Source organism: Sceloporus occidentalis, unplaced genomic scaffold, assembly GCF_023333645.1.
Source record: "Sceloporus occidentalis isolate IW3139 unplaced genomic scaffold, rSceOcc1.0.p SCAF_2, whole genome shotgun sequence".
NCBI classification, from domain to species: domain Eukaryota; kingdom Metazoa; phylum Chordata; class Lepidosauria; order Squamata; family Phrynosomatidae; genus Sceloporus; species Sceloporus occidentalis.
This window is the reverse complement of record NW_028316982.1, coordinates 70,712,628-70,727,562: the sequence shown is the minus strand read 5'-3', so window position 1 is coordinate 70,727,562 and position 14,935 is coordinate 70,712,628. Positions and strand designations below refer to the sequence as shown.

The following is a 14,935-nucleotide window of genomic DNA, read 5'->3' as shown; positions in this document are numbered from 1 at the left end:
ATGTAGTGGTAAATTTTAAGTGTCTGAAATTATCCTGACCACAGTGGATCTTAGTGTCTCCAATTTTAGGAGGATGGTGAATCCTTTCTGGCCATGAGTTAGTACTTTAAAGGAGATATCAGACTAAAACAGGGATGGATTTACAGTCCCGCTGACATTGGAACCACTAGCCACCAAAATAAAGCAATAACTAATAAGTTCTCTTGGAAGACATGAACACCTAATAGCTACATAAGTTGAAACTTGCAAGTCCTTGCTTTTACTTAAAAGAATAAGCTATCTTGCAGAGAGGTTTCATCATTTAAACTGCTAGAGTGACAAAAGGACCACATCCAAGGCCTTTATCACACCAGCCAGCTGTCCTGCCACAATGGTGCTAGTTTAAGAATAGAAGCATATTGGTTTGGTATTATTTCTTATCTAGGGTTGCCATAAGTCAGGATGTCCAAACCGGGACAAATGTAGGACATTTTTAAAAGAAAAAATGCAGGACACCCCCCCCCCCGCGCTCCTTCCCGGCCTCTGAGGGGGCCGAGGCCTCCTTAGAGGCCGGGAAAGAGCCAGTGGGGCCACCTGCGATCACCGCGATCGTGGGCAGCCTCATCCCTCCTTCCTGGCCTCTAAGGGGGCTGAGGCCTCCTCAGAGGCCAGGAAGGAGCCCGCGGGGCCGCCTGCAAACAGCCTCCTCCTCCTTCCCAGCCTCTGAGGAGGCCAAGGAGGAGCCCGCGGGGGCGCGGGTGGGAGGCCTCCTCCTCCTTCCTGGCCGAGGCCTCCTCAGAGGCTGGGAAGGAGCCTGCGGGGCCACCCACAAACGGCCTCCTCCTCCTTCCCAGCCTCTGAGGAGGCCGAGAAGGAGCCGGCGGGGCCGTGTGCAGGCGGCCTCCTCCTCCTTCCCAGCCTCTAAGGGGGCCGAGGCCTCCTCAGAGGCTGGGAAGGAGGGAGGAGGCCGCGGGGAGGTGGGGCGGGTGGCGCGGCTGCGCGCAGGAGGCGCTGCCTCCACCTCGCCTCCTCTGCTCCAGGCCTCGCTGCCCTCCTCTCCCTCTGCCTCCTCCGCACAGCCATGCGCGGTGGAGGAGGAGGAGGGCAGCGAGGCCCCGCAGGCCGCAGCCAACCTGGCTGCAACCAGGGTTGTCCCGGTTTTTGGCGGCACCCGGGATGGAAGGGGCTCGGTGCCGCCAAAACTGGGAAAATCCCTGTTGCAGCCGGGTTATGGCAACCCTATTCTTATCGCACTTTCCTCAATAGCACTTTGGCACTGCTTTGGTGATCCATCTGTTTTCTCTACTGCCAAATGCTGCCTTTCGGGAGGAATTGGAGTGACATAAGCAATCACTACTGAGCCAAGCACCTCCCAAAGCCAGCTGTGTGAATGTGCACACAGCAGACGCCTCCAGAAGTCTGTTGGCAGCTGCAATCCTGAAGCCTGAACTGCTATCCACATTCATATAGCAGCCACATACTTTGGGAGGAAGTGGGGGACAAATGATGACCACCAAACCAATTGCCTCCTCAACTTGGCTGCTGTGTGGTTGTGCACACAGCAGCCAGCTTTAAGAAACTCTTGGCAGCTGTGACCACTACTCCTTTCCCCTTCTGAGGCTGCTTGGGAACTGCTTTGGGGGAGAAGGGAAGAAAAGCAAAATCAAGCCCATTCATTCCCATGTGACTGCCTAAGAAGTGGAACTGCAGCAGAAGGGACCTCATCACATGAAGACAGTGAGACTGAGAGCCTACTGATGGGTTTTGTCCATTAATGAAAAGGTGCACAACAGTAATGAATAGAATGCAAGGCAACAGCAAGATGGACATGACGTTTTGTGATATGTACTGGCCAAAGACACTTTTATCCTGTTAAAGTGCCACTTTTCTAGCCTTGGAAAGTCCCAAGAGAAAGAAAAAAAGTATTCAGCCTCTTCCTAATTACACTCTGCTCTCCACATTTGCAGCTTTGATTTTTGTGGATTTGATTATTCATGGATTTGATTAATATGTTCTCTCTAAGAATATCTAGGTCCTCCAATGTGACTCTGCCAGAAGTTGCCCATAGACTCACACTGAAACAACTAGAGATTTCTAGAGGAAACACTTCTCTAGGCATTCGTGGGTTCTTCAGTGCAATTCTGTGGTCAACTTCTGCCAGATGTTGGCCATCGAGTTAAGATGGTGGACCCAAAGATTCCTAGATAGGTGTTCCCTAAGGTTAAAAAAGAGTAGTTTTTTATTTGAGGTTTTCCCCCCTCCCACTTTCACAGGATTCCTGTGACTTTAAGCACTGTAAGTAAAGAATTTTTAACATGTTACATTTTAATGCGTAACTATTGTCACTTTTTAAATTATTGTTTTTTAGATTTTAGATTTATACATTTTAATGCTTTTGTATTGTTTTAAGTTTGCTGTTTGCTACCTTGAGTCTCTATATTGGGAGAAAGACAAGATATAAGTAGTAGTAGTAGTAGTAGTAGTAGTAGTAGTAATAATTGTACACAAAAAGTGTTAAATTCAGTATAATTTATTCTAGTGTGCTTAGGAATACAATATGCATACATTGTTTAAATGAGATATAGTCATAGGAAAGGATCAGCATTTGTTGTTGTTGTAATTATTTTTCCTTTTTATTATTCTTATAAATGCAGTCATTTTCTACATATGTAGAGAAAAAGTTAGCATGGCTATAGTAATCAGTGTTGTGGAAAACTTTTAGTTTTGCTTTGTTTTGTTACTCCCCATGACCTTCCAGCAACCCTGATTATTTTATTTATTTGTTTGTTTGTTGTGGGGCAATTTATCATGTTTTGCTCAAGCAGTTTTAGGCCAGGGGAGGCCTTTTTTATTAATGGGAAGTGACCCAGCAATTATTCTTCTAATCACTTCTTGATGGAGAAAATCCCATTCTGGCCTAAAATAGCCCAGGCTAGGCACCCAGTGAAACAGCCTTCCAAGTTTCCAAGGGAGGCATTGAGAAGTGATTTGGGTGAAATACTTTTTTAGGGAATGTTTTGTTTTTCAGGTTGGGAAGGCAGCAGAGGGTATGGCCTCCTAACCTGAGCGTTGTCCACTTGTTATAATGCTTTGTATATAGACAGTCTTTGAAGACTGGAAACTTTCAGTGGTTCAAAAATACATGTGTTGTCTGTTCTCAACAAGTACATTGCAGGTCCATTTCTGAGTAGAGTTCAATTTATTGATGTCTGCCTTTTATAATCCTATATGACTTGACAACACAGAATAGACTTTTTCCACATAATGGTTCCTGCACATTAAGGTTTTCTGCCATCGATTTGAGCTTTGCTGAGTATTATTGATCTGTCATTTCAGGCACGACACCACAAATTGGATGAGGGTGGATTCAGGTTTTGGTTTTGTATTAACAAGAATCAGTAAAGAGAAGCAAAGCTTTGATATGTTTCTAAATTTTATTGCTAATATATTTATGGCATATTATTAATACATAACAAGGATAAAATGAAAATACATCTTATTATGAAGGAGAGCATTTCTAAAGATGTCTACATTGGAATAGCATAACATGAAATATGGATAATTAGTTAGTTCCAACTAGAAGAAACTCACTGAACCAAAGGAATTTATATGGGTGCTAGAGTGTTACAATATTCCCATTGATTCAATTGGTCTAATCTAGTTGGACCCAACCATTGGATTTTGGGCAGAAATTTTATTAGGGCTGCATTTGCATCTGCACTGCAGAAACAATCTGGTTTGACACCACTTGAACTGCTATGGCTCAATGCTATGGAATTCAATATTCTTGATCTCAATAAGAATGCCTTCCACATACGTAAATTGTGAAGTTGTCACATGATCACAGAAACTACCCTATGTTTGCTTGATAAATCATCTAGAAATTATTTTAACCATATGAATATGAATAAGTCCTGTGAGCCTTTTAAGATAATAGATTTATTTTACTGTTATCATTTATTATTTATAATCCATGCACAATCATTCTCAAATAAATCTGTTAGATACCACAGGACATTATTTTAGTTCTACTGGAACAGACTGAACAGGCTATCCCTATAAAATTTAACATAAGACAATATCCAAAATAAATATAAGTTTAAAAGGTAGGTTGCATATCCACCCAAAGAGAATTCACAGGATGGTCTCCAGCTTGGCTTTCAGTGTTTAGGTGTGTTTTGCAGCACAGCTATTTGATACTCTAGTGGGGAGATATAAATTAGATTCATGATGGCAGGTTTGTCTCTCTTTCAGAAAGAGTGCAGAATGAAGGTCTGAAGAAAGAGCTAACTATCAGTGTCACCAATACAGTCTCTCCAAGAAAGACTTTGCTATACACATTTAGGTATTCACAGGGTGAAAGACTCTTCTCTACTATTGCTTTTGGATATTTGCAAAGGAAGACAGTCTCTTCAATACACTCCAGCCAATGTTTCAAGAAAGTAAATGATGCCTTGCACAACAATATGTCTGCCGAAGGTAAGCCAAGGATGAAGAAGATCATCACACAATATTGTTGAAGCAATGCTACAAACACTGCTGAAAGAAAGTCCTAGTGTTTTCATTGCCTCATTTATGTGTGCATTAACCACTGTCAAATCTATGTCAGACTGATTCTTTGTTCATGCTTGGCCCGGCATCTTGCTCAGTGAAGATTCTGCAACAGAAAAAAACAAAAAAGTATATTTGTTAAAGCGCTTTTTACGAAAGTGCTCAAAGGAAATGAGATTCTGGAACTTGATTCTGCCAAATTTCTGGACTGGATTTTACAAACTGTTGTGTTCTGGAACAGCAATTCCAAAATGGCTGCTAAACTCTTCTTTGAGATTGAAATTCTTCAGTACCCAGTGCATGAGATATTGTAGGTCCCTATCCATGCCCAATTCATCCCACTCTATGGGTTTTGATAAATATCCCTACTTATAGTTGACTATATATATTTTAACCCCCAAAGTGGCCACAATTGGCCTTTCATCAGTTCTGCTCACTAACCTGGGTAGTAATACGGTATTAAAATTAGTTAAATAAATAGTAAGACTATTGCCTTTGGCAATCTTTGGGCTCATTCTCTTTCTCCATGTTCATATAGTGCTTTGATTATTCGTTATGTGGGATCTTTTCTTCTGGCAGACTATATAAAGAATTTGACTGTTCCTAATTAAAGGTAAAGGTAGTCTCTTGACATGAAAGTCTAGTCATAACTGACTGTAGGGGGCGGTGCTCATCTCCATTTCTAAGCCGAAGAGCCAGCATTGCTCTGGTGGTCATGTGGCCAGCATGACTGCACCAAACACTGTTACTTTCCCACCGAAGTGGTACCTATATATCTACTTGCATTTGCATGCTTTTGAACTGCAAAAGCAGAAGCTGGAAGTAGTGACAAGAGCTCATCTCATCATGCAGCACTCGGGCCTTGACTTGCTAATCTTTTGATCTTCTGATAGAATTGGTGTCTTAACCACAAAAGCCATGGCATCCTAATTACAGCATACTATTTATTAAGACCAGATGTAATGCTTTCCATTCAGAATTGCTTTACGGTAGGTACACTGGGCTACCCCTCTCTTTGACATTCTGCCCTTGTCGGCAAACTATGAACCTATGTCACATATTGAAATTATGTCACGTTATCTTGTATTTTTTATTACTGTCACAAATATTTGATCTCTCCTCTATTAAGCCATCTATTTGACTGATTGAATAAATTTTATGTTAAAGTTCTATTAGAGCAGTGAGAATTGCTGTATTAGAAGATAGATGTTCTAATGTCACCCTATTTGTTGCTAAATTCCTATTTTTTATTATTAAGATTAGAGAGCAGGAAATACCAAAATAGGCCAGAGTTCCTAAAAAGTTTTTATTGAATGCAGTCAGCCCTCTATATCCATGGATTCCTTATCTGCCGATTCAACTGTCCACAGTTTGAATATATATATTAAAAAATCTATAGAAGTTCCAAACACCAAACCTTGATGTTGCCATTTTATATAAGGGGTACCATTTGTATGCTATTATATTTAATGGGACTTGAGCATCCACTGATTTTGGTATCCATGGGGGGCCCTGGAACCAAACTCCAGTGGATACCAAAGGCCCACTGTATGTCAATTTTATTGTATTTATAAAATATTAAATTGTATCCTATCTGATATGTACATTTTCGTTTGTTGTTTGTTTGTATCAATGAATCTGTGGACTGTAATAATAAATACTGTACTGACTATATGTATTTTCTGAGCACTCATTAGAATGGCCATTGACCTGTTCTACAGAGAACCAGGCATCCTCTATTTGGAAGCCTATCCAGTTAGAATTTAGTTTAAAAACCAAGAATTGTAGAAAGTGACAAGGTGAGTGCTGAAGCTTCCCATCAACAGTTAGGGTTACTAGATCAAGGGGGCACAGACATCACCTGGCCACAGTATTTCCCTCTGAAGTGAAATGTATTCTATCTATTTAACTGACATTAATTAGTTCTAAACTGATCTATCAATTAACACATGGAATGTTTAAAATTTATATTGACACATGTGGAAATAGTCAGTGCACCCTAACAAGCACTCTTCATTTAGAAATTGATCCAGTTTCCAGTACATTTCACTGTGCATTCAGACTATTTAGCCTGTCACTATAATTCCATTAGTTTTAAAAACATGACATCCCTAAAATTTAGAAACAAGCTGTTTTCTATTTCTTTTTCTTTAGTATGTAACACATTCTATTTCTAGGCCTTTCTGGCCCTAAATCTTAATTAGGAAGATAATGACAGTGCAGACAGCTTGGAGGAAAAGGCTTGATATGAATACATATTGTTGTAAAGAGAGGATGATGATGACAATGACATTATGGTTGTTGTTATATTTAAAAAGTAGACATTATGCAAGGAATTTTAAAAAAAACAATGGCAAATTCTGCCTGCATATGTGCAATCTAATAAATGATGCTTTGTGTAGTTATACAGCTGAACTAGCTGTGATCTTAGCAAAATATATTTTTCCAAACTTAGCTTTGTTGAGGTAATGCAAACACAAGGTTATGCTTTGCAGGAGAGAATTGGTGGATGGATGGAGATGTTAAGGAAAAAGCAACATGGGATATACAGTGAAAGAAATAAAACATGTATGTGAGAGTCAGGGTGACTCAGCAGAAGCAATTAGAAGCCACACAGGTGTAAAAGGTAATGTAATTAACAAGTCCTAAATGCCAAGGACAGAAATGCAAAGTGGATAATTGAACACACCTGAGAATTGTTAAGTGGTCAAGGCTGAGATGATGAAATCATTAATTGTGGGTTGAACCAAGAGAACCAATGAGAGTGGATGTACACGCCCACTGGGTGGAAACAGACAACAGTGGGTGGTATTTTGCAAGGACTATAATAATGGCTATGAATCCCAATGTATTTTGTGGGTAGTAGTTGGGTAGTAGTGAGAAGTTGTATTGGATAGTTTTGGAGCTGTATATAGTAGAATAAAGTAGACCTTTTATATAAGACTACTGAGTTGTCTGGTGTCTTGAGTGAAGATACAAGAGCCAGCTGGATCCTGAAGAAGTGTGAAGACTTCTGTGGAAGCAAGAGTGAGAAGGCTTGGAGAGTTTGTCAGGGTCTTCAGCCTATTCTCTGTAACTCTGCTGCTTTAGAGCAAAGCTTTAACCACTGGCCAAAACTGGTCAGCGCCGGTGCGTAACAAGGTGGTGAGTTCGAGCCAGAGGTGAAGAGCTACAACTCCCATCATCCCTGACAGGAGAAATGTGACTTAACTCTTTTTATACTCACTGAATCTCCCTTGCACATCCTCATAAGGCTTATTTTTGGCCACTGTGTTCAGCTGGAGGGTAATTACTTTAAGGTAGAGGAGGACTTGATGGCCCTTGACATCGCTTCCAAATCTATCATTCTATATTTCTATGACTCAGGAGCCAGTGTGGTGTAGTAGTTTGAGCACTGGACTACAACTCTGGACACCAACGTTCGATTCCCTGCTCGGCCATGAATCCCACTGGGTGACCTTTGGCAAGTTACCATATTTTCCGGCCTATAAGACTACTGGGCATATAAGACGACCCCCAACTTTTCCAGTTAAAATATAGAGTTTGGGATTTACTCGCTGTATAAGACTACCGCTCTTCCAACGTACACCAAATAATTTTTTTAAAATAACATCAGATTTGATTTCAATACAGTAATTTTAATTCAAATGCTTATGACATGCGGGTTCTTAGCCTGCTTGGATTGGTCAGCTCTCCCTGCCTGCCCAGCCCTCCCTGTCTCCAAGACTATCAGAGCAGTAGTGCAAACACAGCTCTTTTTTCCACATCCCGGGCATCCCAGACGCCTGCAGCTTGCTCTGGCCTTCACTTACACCTTCCCAGTGAGGCACCCCATCACCTCAACATCAGGACCATGTTAAGTCACTTCCATGAATCCTGGTGAGTGGATTTTCTTCTACCGTACTTATACAGTGCTGCCCTTGCTGCTTTCATACGGTCATCGCATATGGTGGGGATGCAGCCACGGTCGTTTTTGAGCTCCCTCCACCATATGCGGCGACCACAGATTCTCCAATCTGGCTTGGAAGTTTCAGCACCTGCCCTGTAAGATGACACCCGGCGTATAAGATGACCCCCGACTTTTAGGAAGATTTTCCTGGGTTAAAAAGTAGTCTTATATGCCAGAAAATACAGTACATGCTCTCAGTCTCAGGTGAAGGCAAAGGAAAAATTTTCTCCAAACAAATCTTGCCAAGGAAACTGAATGGCAGGTTTGTCTTAGGGTTGCTGGAAGTCAGAAATGACTTGAAGGCACACAACAACATGGATGTAAAAGAACGGATGAAATTTTCACCGCAGAGTAAATCAAACCAAGTTCTAGAAGAGACTGGAATTACATGAAAGTTAAATAAGGATACATAAATTTAAGACTTATCCAAGCACTATTTTCTAAACAAACTAAATCTATTTACACTTTGCATTAAATGAAGCAAAGAAAGCTTGTCATGCACACTTACCTTGTGTCTTTTCTCCATTAGGAACACTTGCATCCCCTGGCATGTAAAATATCTGAATCTGGGAGACGATGTATTGTCAGCTTCACCTTTTTTAAAAAAGGGAGATGAAATGGTCATTATATTTTGTGATTACAGGGCCACCTCTTCTTTATGTTAGTAAGATGTTGTTTTTATCAACTTTAAAAGGCAGACTGTGGCTGTAAAAACACACCTTTTCAATACATAATGTGCAGCCTTAGATTATTTAATCCTCCAGAGAGTTTTATGAATTCAAGCAATATCTGAATCTTGGTATTTTGCTTTAAAAGCGTTTTTATCTGTTTCAACCATGTTTTTTTTTTTAAATATATATTGTTATTTAGTTCTTTTTAATTTTTGTAAAATAAGATTTTAACTTAATCTTTTAAACCTCTGAAAGCCACATTGGATACCATCCTGGGAGAAAGGCAGGGTATAAATTCAATAGATTGATAGAAGATAGAGGTCATGAAAAAATCCAAAGGCAGCCAAGTCTTGCAGCAGGTGGTCTCAACCAGAGCTTGGAACAGTTACATTTTGGTAATCAAAAAGTAACTTTCACAAGCTTTAGTCTCAATAAATACTTGTACTAGCCAGATCCACAGAGGTAGCAGAAAGAACCAACAACTGCCACTGTCATTGTCGTGAGTATCCAGATGATCGCAGAAGGAATCAAAGCAGTGGCAGATACAGCTGGCAGCACATGAGAAGCTGACCTAAACTGAGATCAGACTAATTCAGTTAAGACTATTTGTCTTATTCAGTGTTGTCTACATTGTGTCTTCTAGATGTTGTTAGACTACATTATCTGAAGGCCACAAGTGTCCACTCCCTGGCCTCCTGAAAAGTTTCAGCAGCTATCCTGTCTCAGGTCTTTCACATTACCTGCCATCAACCCAAGCTTTCAAATGGAGATGCCAGAGATTGCAGTGAGGGCCTTCAATGTACAAATCAGGTACTCTACCATTGAACCATGGTCCTTCTTTAGTAGTGGAAGCCAGAGGAGATCATAAGGTGGCATATCAGTTTGGTTAAAAACAACAACACTCCTTTGTACTCCAACTCTGTGAATTCCTGCCAGCCAGCACGGTCAGCAAAACAATGTTTTCAAATTCTGGGTGATCTTTATGTCAGCAAGAATAATAGCTGACTCTATGGAACAACTCCCATTGCTAAAGAGGACCCATGGTTGAAACCACTTTTGCCTTCCTTAGCCAAAAATGTTTTTTAAAAGTTTTCCAGCTTGGTTTTAATATGATAGCTTATAATTCATGGGTTTTCACTGTGGTATGTTTTAATGTTGTAATCCTCTGGGACGAAGGTGGGATATTAAATAAGTAAACTAATTAATCTGTTCATGCATCTGCCCTGATCACACATAAAGGATGGCTTGGGACAGAGGTCTATGTTTAGAAGAAAAACAGTGCATAAGGATGCGAGAGAGAAACTACATTTTCTCTTCGATGGCCTTTCCTTGCTTCTCAGTACCAGTTCAAGTACAACAGCAAAAGGAAGCCTGGCAGGTAGAAGTATAGCTACAAGAAACGAAGGATGAATATTCTGCCTCCCATGATTTTTCCTTCACTCTCCAAATTTCTAGTACTGTAGAGAGTGAGACACTGAAAACTGTTCACAACCAGAACTCTTATGTTCTGTGTTTGTATTCCCTTGGTAATGCTGCCTGCCCCCTTTTTTAGATTTATAAACTCTATTTCTAAATGCCGGGTTGAAATTTTAAGTTACTTTTAAGCTTGTTGGAGGCAATTGGCTTACACATTGTAAACCACTTAGGGAGTACTTAAGTGCACTGGTAAGCATTATAGAAATGTACTTGCTATTGCTATTACTGCAATGAATGCCAGAAATGGAGTAAATTTCATTAAAAGCGCAGAATTCTTATTTCTCTCACCCACAACTACACCCCTGCAGAAAATTGTTTGCAATAACAAACACCAGTAACACAAGGCAGGAAAGAAGTAAATTTTGTCCTTCTCTCTTTCTTCCCTCTTCTTCCATCACAGGGTCTTCCATCAGACCCTCTCCACTTTATGCTAGAACTAGGCAGATGGGAACAGAATACAGTGATGTGTCTGGCCTCCCGTGCCAAATTTAGGGGAATACACTAGACTTCTAGATCTCCTCTTCTCTACCAAACATAGCCAGTATTGTGTCTTTCAGTGAAAGGCTGTGACTAGCATCTTGATCAGCTGCTGGAGAATTGGAGGCCTATGGTTAATGTTCATGATTCCCTTATAGATCATGTTGTGACAGTTTTGGCAGTGAGAAAGCCAGCTGTCCTACCCCGCTAATGGAGGATTTACCATTGTACAAGATAAAGGTAAAAATGTGGAGTTATGGGCTTAAAGCCAAACTGCATTCAGGATTAACCAATGTATACAAAACAGGAATGATTACAGATACCCATTTTGCAGAAGGTACTGGTAAATGAATGTAGCACAGAGTAAATGTAAACATATGGAAAGCCTGTTCTTTCAGCCAGTATGGCCAACCATTCCTCTCTGATGTGGGCAAAAAAACAAAAACAAGCCACATTGAGGGCTGCTAATGACACAGTATTTTGTGTTACTACTATAGGCTAATAATGTTATAATGATTTTTAAATTCAATAAAAAATAAAAATGGAAGGTTAGAAATATGGTTAGATACAAAGATTAAAAGAATAAGATTTGCTGGTTGTTCCTAATAAAAATGTGAAATCAAGTGGTAGCCATAATATCTCAGTTCCTCTTCATTTTTCTGTCCAATATAATCCTTTTCTTTCTAATCTCTCAGTCCACAAGAATAGGCAAACTATTCTTCTACTCACATCTACTGTTATTTGACTCTCCAGCCATTAGTTCCCTGATGCTTTGCTCAGTTCCCCACTATATCAATTTACTGTTCCTTTCCTTCAGTTGCTCAACCTCCTGAACAATTTCCATCTGCCACAGATGTTCAGCAGCTATGTATATGTATCTTTCCCTTTTTACCACTAGAACACGGAACAATGGATGAAAGCTACAGGAAAAGAAATTCCACCTCAACATTAGGAGGAACTTCCTGACAGTAAGAGCTGTTTGACAGTGGAAGATACTCCCTTGGAGTGTGGTGGAATCTCCTTCTTTGGAGGTCTTCAAACAGAGATTGGATGGCCATCTGTCAGGGATGCTTTGATTGTGATTTCCTGCATGGCAGGGTGCTGAACTGGATGGCTCTTGTGGTCTCTTCCAATTTTATGATTCTATGACCTTTCCCTTTTTACCAATGGAATAGACTATGCTGTCTTTTGAGCTCTGCCACTCAAATGAAATTTATCTACTAGCTCAAATTATTCTTCTCACATAGATGGTGTGCCACAAGGCTGATCCTCCTCCTCAGAAGCTAGAATGTTTGCAAATATTTCTTGAAACCATTATTTCTGCTATTGATGCTTTTACCTGCATTAAAGCTTTTTAGACCATTCAAAGAAACTAATTTAGTAAAGAGCTTATTGCTTAGCAGCATTTTCTTCTCCTTTGCTTTCTATAGCTCAGGCTTTAAGAAGAGACTTCCTAGCTAGCTTCAGTGAAACTATGGCCTGTTACAGACTGCCAAAATAAAGCTGCTTCGGGTCTCTTTGGATGTATGCTGTTTAAATGATACGTGCATCCTAAGAATCCGGAAGCTGCACCAAAGCTGTACTCCAGTGCTTAGGATTGGAGTGTGGCTTTGGCGTGACCTCCGGACTCTTAGGACCCATGCATCATTTAAATAGCATACAAAGAGACCCGAAGCAGCTTTATTTTGGCAGTCTGTAACAGGCCTATGCTTAAATTAAAGTGAGGAGCTTATAATGGGAGTTATGCTACCACTTACTACCTTGCGACTAATAGCATTAATGGTAAAACATGAAATTATTTGTGATATCTTTGCCTGAACATTATGACTAGACAAGCTCTAGGAATAACGCCCAATACACTAGTCACTGCTTGGTTCTGTAGCATTAATAAGTGGAATAGGGAGTCCTTACCTCTTTTCTTGTGGATCGGCTTGTAAACAAAGAAATTTCATCCATGTTCATGACCTGCATGTCATTCATAGCCACTACGTAATCCCCTTGGTGAAAAATACAACCTAAGTGATGTGGGTCATTCCACTCGGAGACACTGTGGTGGATCACAGACAAGACAACAAACATGAACTGATAAGGATACTTGTTCACCTCTGTGACACTTTCTTATCTGGAGATGACAAAATGACTCTGATAGCTACTTAATGAATTCAGACAAACAGTAAAAATCAATTAAAATTCAGACAGTTTCAAGTGGAGAAATGATATCTAAGTAGGATTGTATAGCGATCTTGAATTGCAGCTCTGCTTTGTATTATGAGACACAATTTTTTGTTTTGGCCATATGTAGATGAAAATGAGAAATCATAAAAATGTTTAATTCTGAACCACTGCAATGAAGTGCCATGAAGGACACTTGATTGGCAGCAGCTTTTGGCAATTTTCAAAAAACCAGAACTGGCCTGGGGTCCCACAGTCAATATATACAATCCCCCCTCCCCGAATATTGCTGCTTCTGCCATCGTGTTTTTCAGGACAGAACTCAAAGGAGGGACAAATTGTCATGGAAGTCTCCTCTTTGTCCAGTAGAAGCTACCATTGTGAAGAGTTAGCAACCGATGATTTATGTGGATAATGACACAAAATTATTATGATTCCAGCATATTAATTTATCTTCTTTGTCAGAGCTCTTGAATTAACTCTACAAAATTTGCTCCCCCCTTTTGAAGCATTTTCTTAGTCATATTCTGGTGGGTCTACCCTCAAAAGGTGTGATGTAGATAAATAATAGAAAGGATTCAACCCTCTAGCTTTGTCTATACCTCCAAGAGCAAATGGAACAATATAGTAAGTCCAATAGAAATGCCAGCAGCTAATTTGTGGCTGTTCTCTTTAGCTGGTTCATCTGAAAGCCCAAACACATAGATGCCTATGGATCAAGTATTTTGCTAAGAAATTTTATTATGTTATTGTAGCCCTATGCAAGTTGCACTGAGTTACAAGATTTAAGATAACATACCCTCTATTTAAACAATCTCTTTTTTAAAAAATGCATAATTAAGATATACTCTGATATTGCTCCCTTGTGACACTATTGTAAAGGTACATTTAAAGATTGATTCCTGTTCCTGTAACTTAAATCCAGTGATCCTTGCCCCTTGTTTGGTAGATGTCAGTAACAGTTGTCCTCCAGTCTGATGTTTTTAATGCTCAGAATCTTAGGCATCTTGGGCCTTTAGTTGTTAGTTAGTTGTTTGGTTAGTCTCATTGTTGTAAACATGCCCATCAATATTCTATGATAGGGGATGTCATTTCTGACACTTACTGAGAAGCATTTCCTCCTATCACTGCCAGGACCTGAAAGAATGGCTTCTTGTGCACAGTGTGCAGCATGTGTGTGAAGTACATCAAAGCAGAGCTGAGAGAGTCAGTCTTGCAACTGAGAAGAGAGTGTAGAAGGGGAGGCACAGCAGGGAAGGAACTTTAGACACTGCTGGTCTCCATGCAGTCTATCTGTTTGGCCCTCCTACTTTTCATCAGTTCTTAATACTAATACTTGAAGGAGAGCATCAACTTCCATACTGTCTATCAACTCTGAAATGCATGGGGAGAAATGGATGGTTTCAATGTCTTAGCTTCTGCTGCAGACAAACAAACAATAAGCAAACAAAGTCATTTCTCCTCATCTTTTGCGGAGTTAAAAGGCAGTACAGAGGTTCAATGCTTTTCTTTTTCAATTAAAATGCCTCTCAAATAATGCATATCATTTCCTGTAGACTTGAACTGGGGTGGTCCTGACATGATATGTTACTGTCCCACTGCCTGACCAACTAACTTCACAACTATATCTTGTGGTCTGTCTGGCTCTAAACCTGGTTGC

General features: G+C 40.2%; 1 protein-coding gene across 2 annotated transcripts in view; it reads right to left on the bottom strand.

Moving 5' to 3' along the window:
- Positions 1 to 3,474: 3,474 nt before the first annotated feature.
- Positions 3,475 to 14,935, bottom strand: part of LOC149318518 (pleckstrin homology domain-containing family S member 1-like) — a 55,186-nt gene continuing 43,725 nt past the window's right edge. For both annotated transcript variants that reach the window (XM_089507805.1, XM_089507806.1), the window contains 3 exons: positions 13,015 to 13,150; positions 8,988 to 9,073; positions 3,475 to 4,636 (listed from right to left, as the gene is read on the bottom strand). In XM_089507805.1, the coding sequence (XP_089363931.1) occupies positions 9,005 to 9,073; positions 13,015 to 13,150 (205 nt within the window). In that variant the 3' untranslated portion in view covers positions 3,475 to 4,636; positions 8,988 to 9,004. The remainder of the gene's footprint in view (positions 4,637 to 8,987; positions 9,074 to 13,014; positions 13,151 to 14,935) is intronic.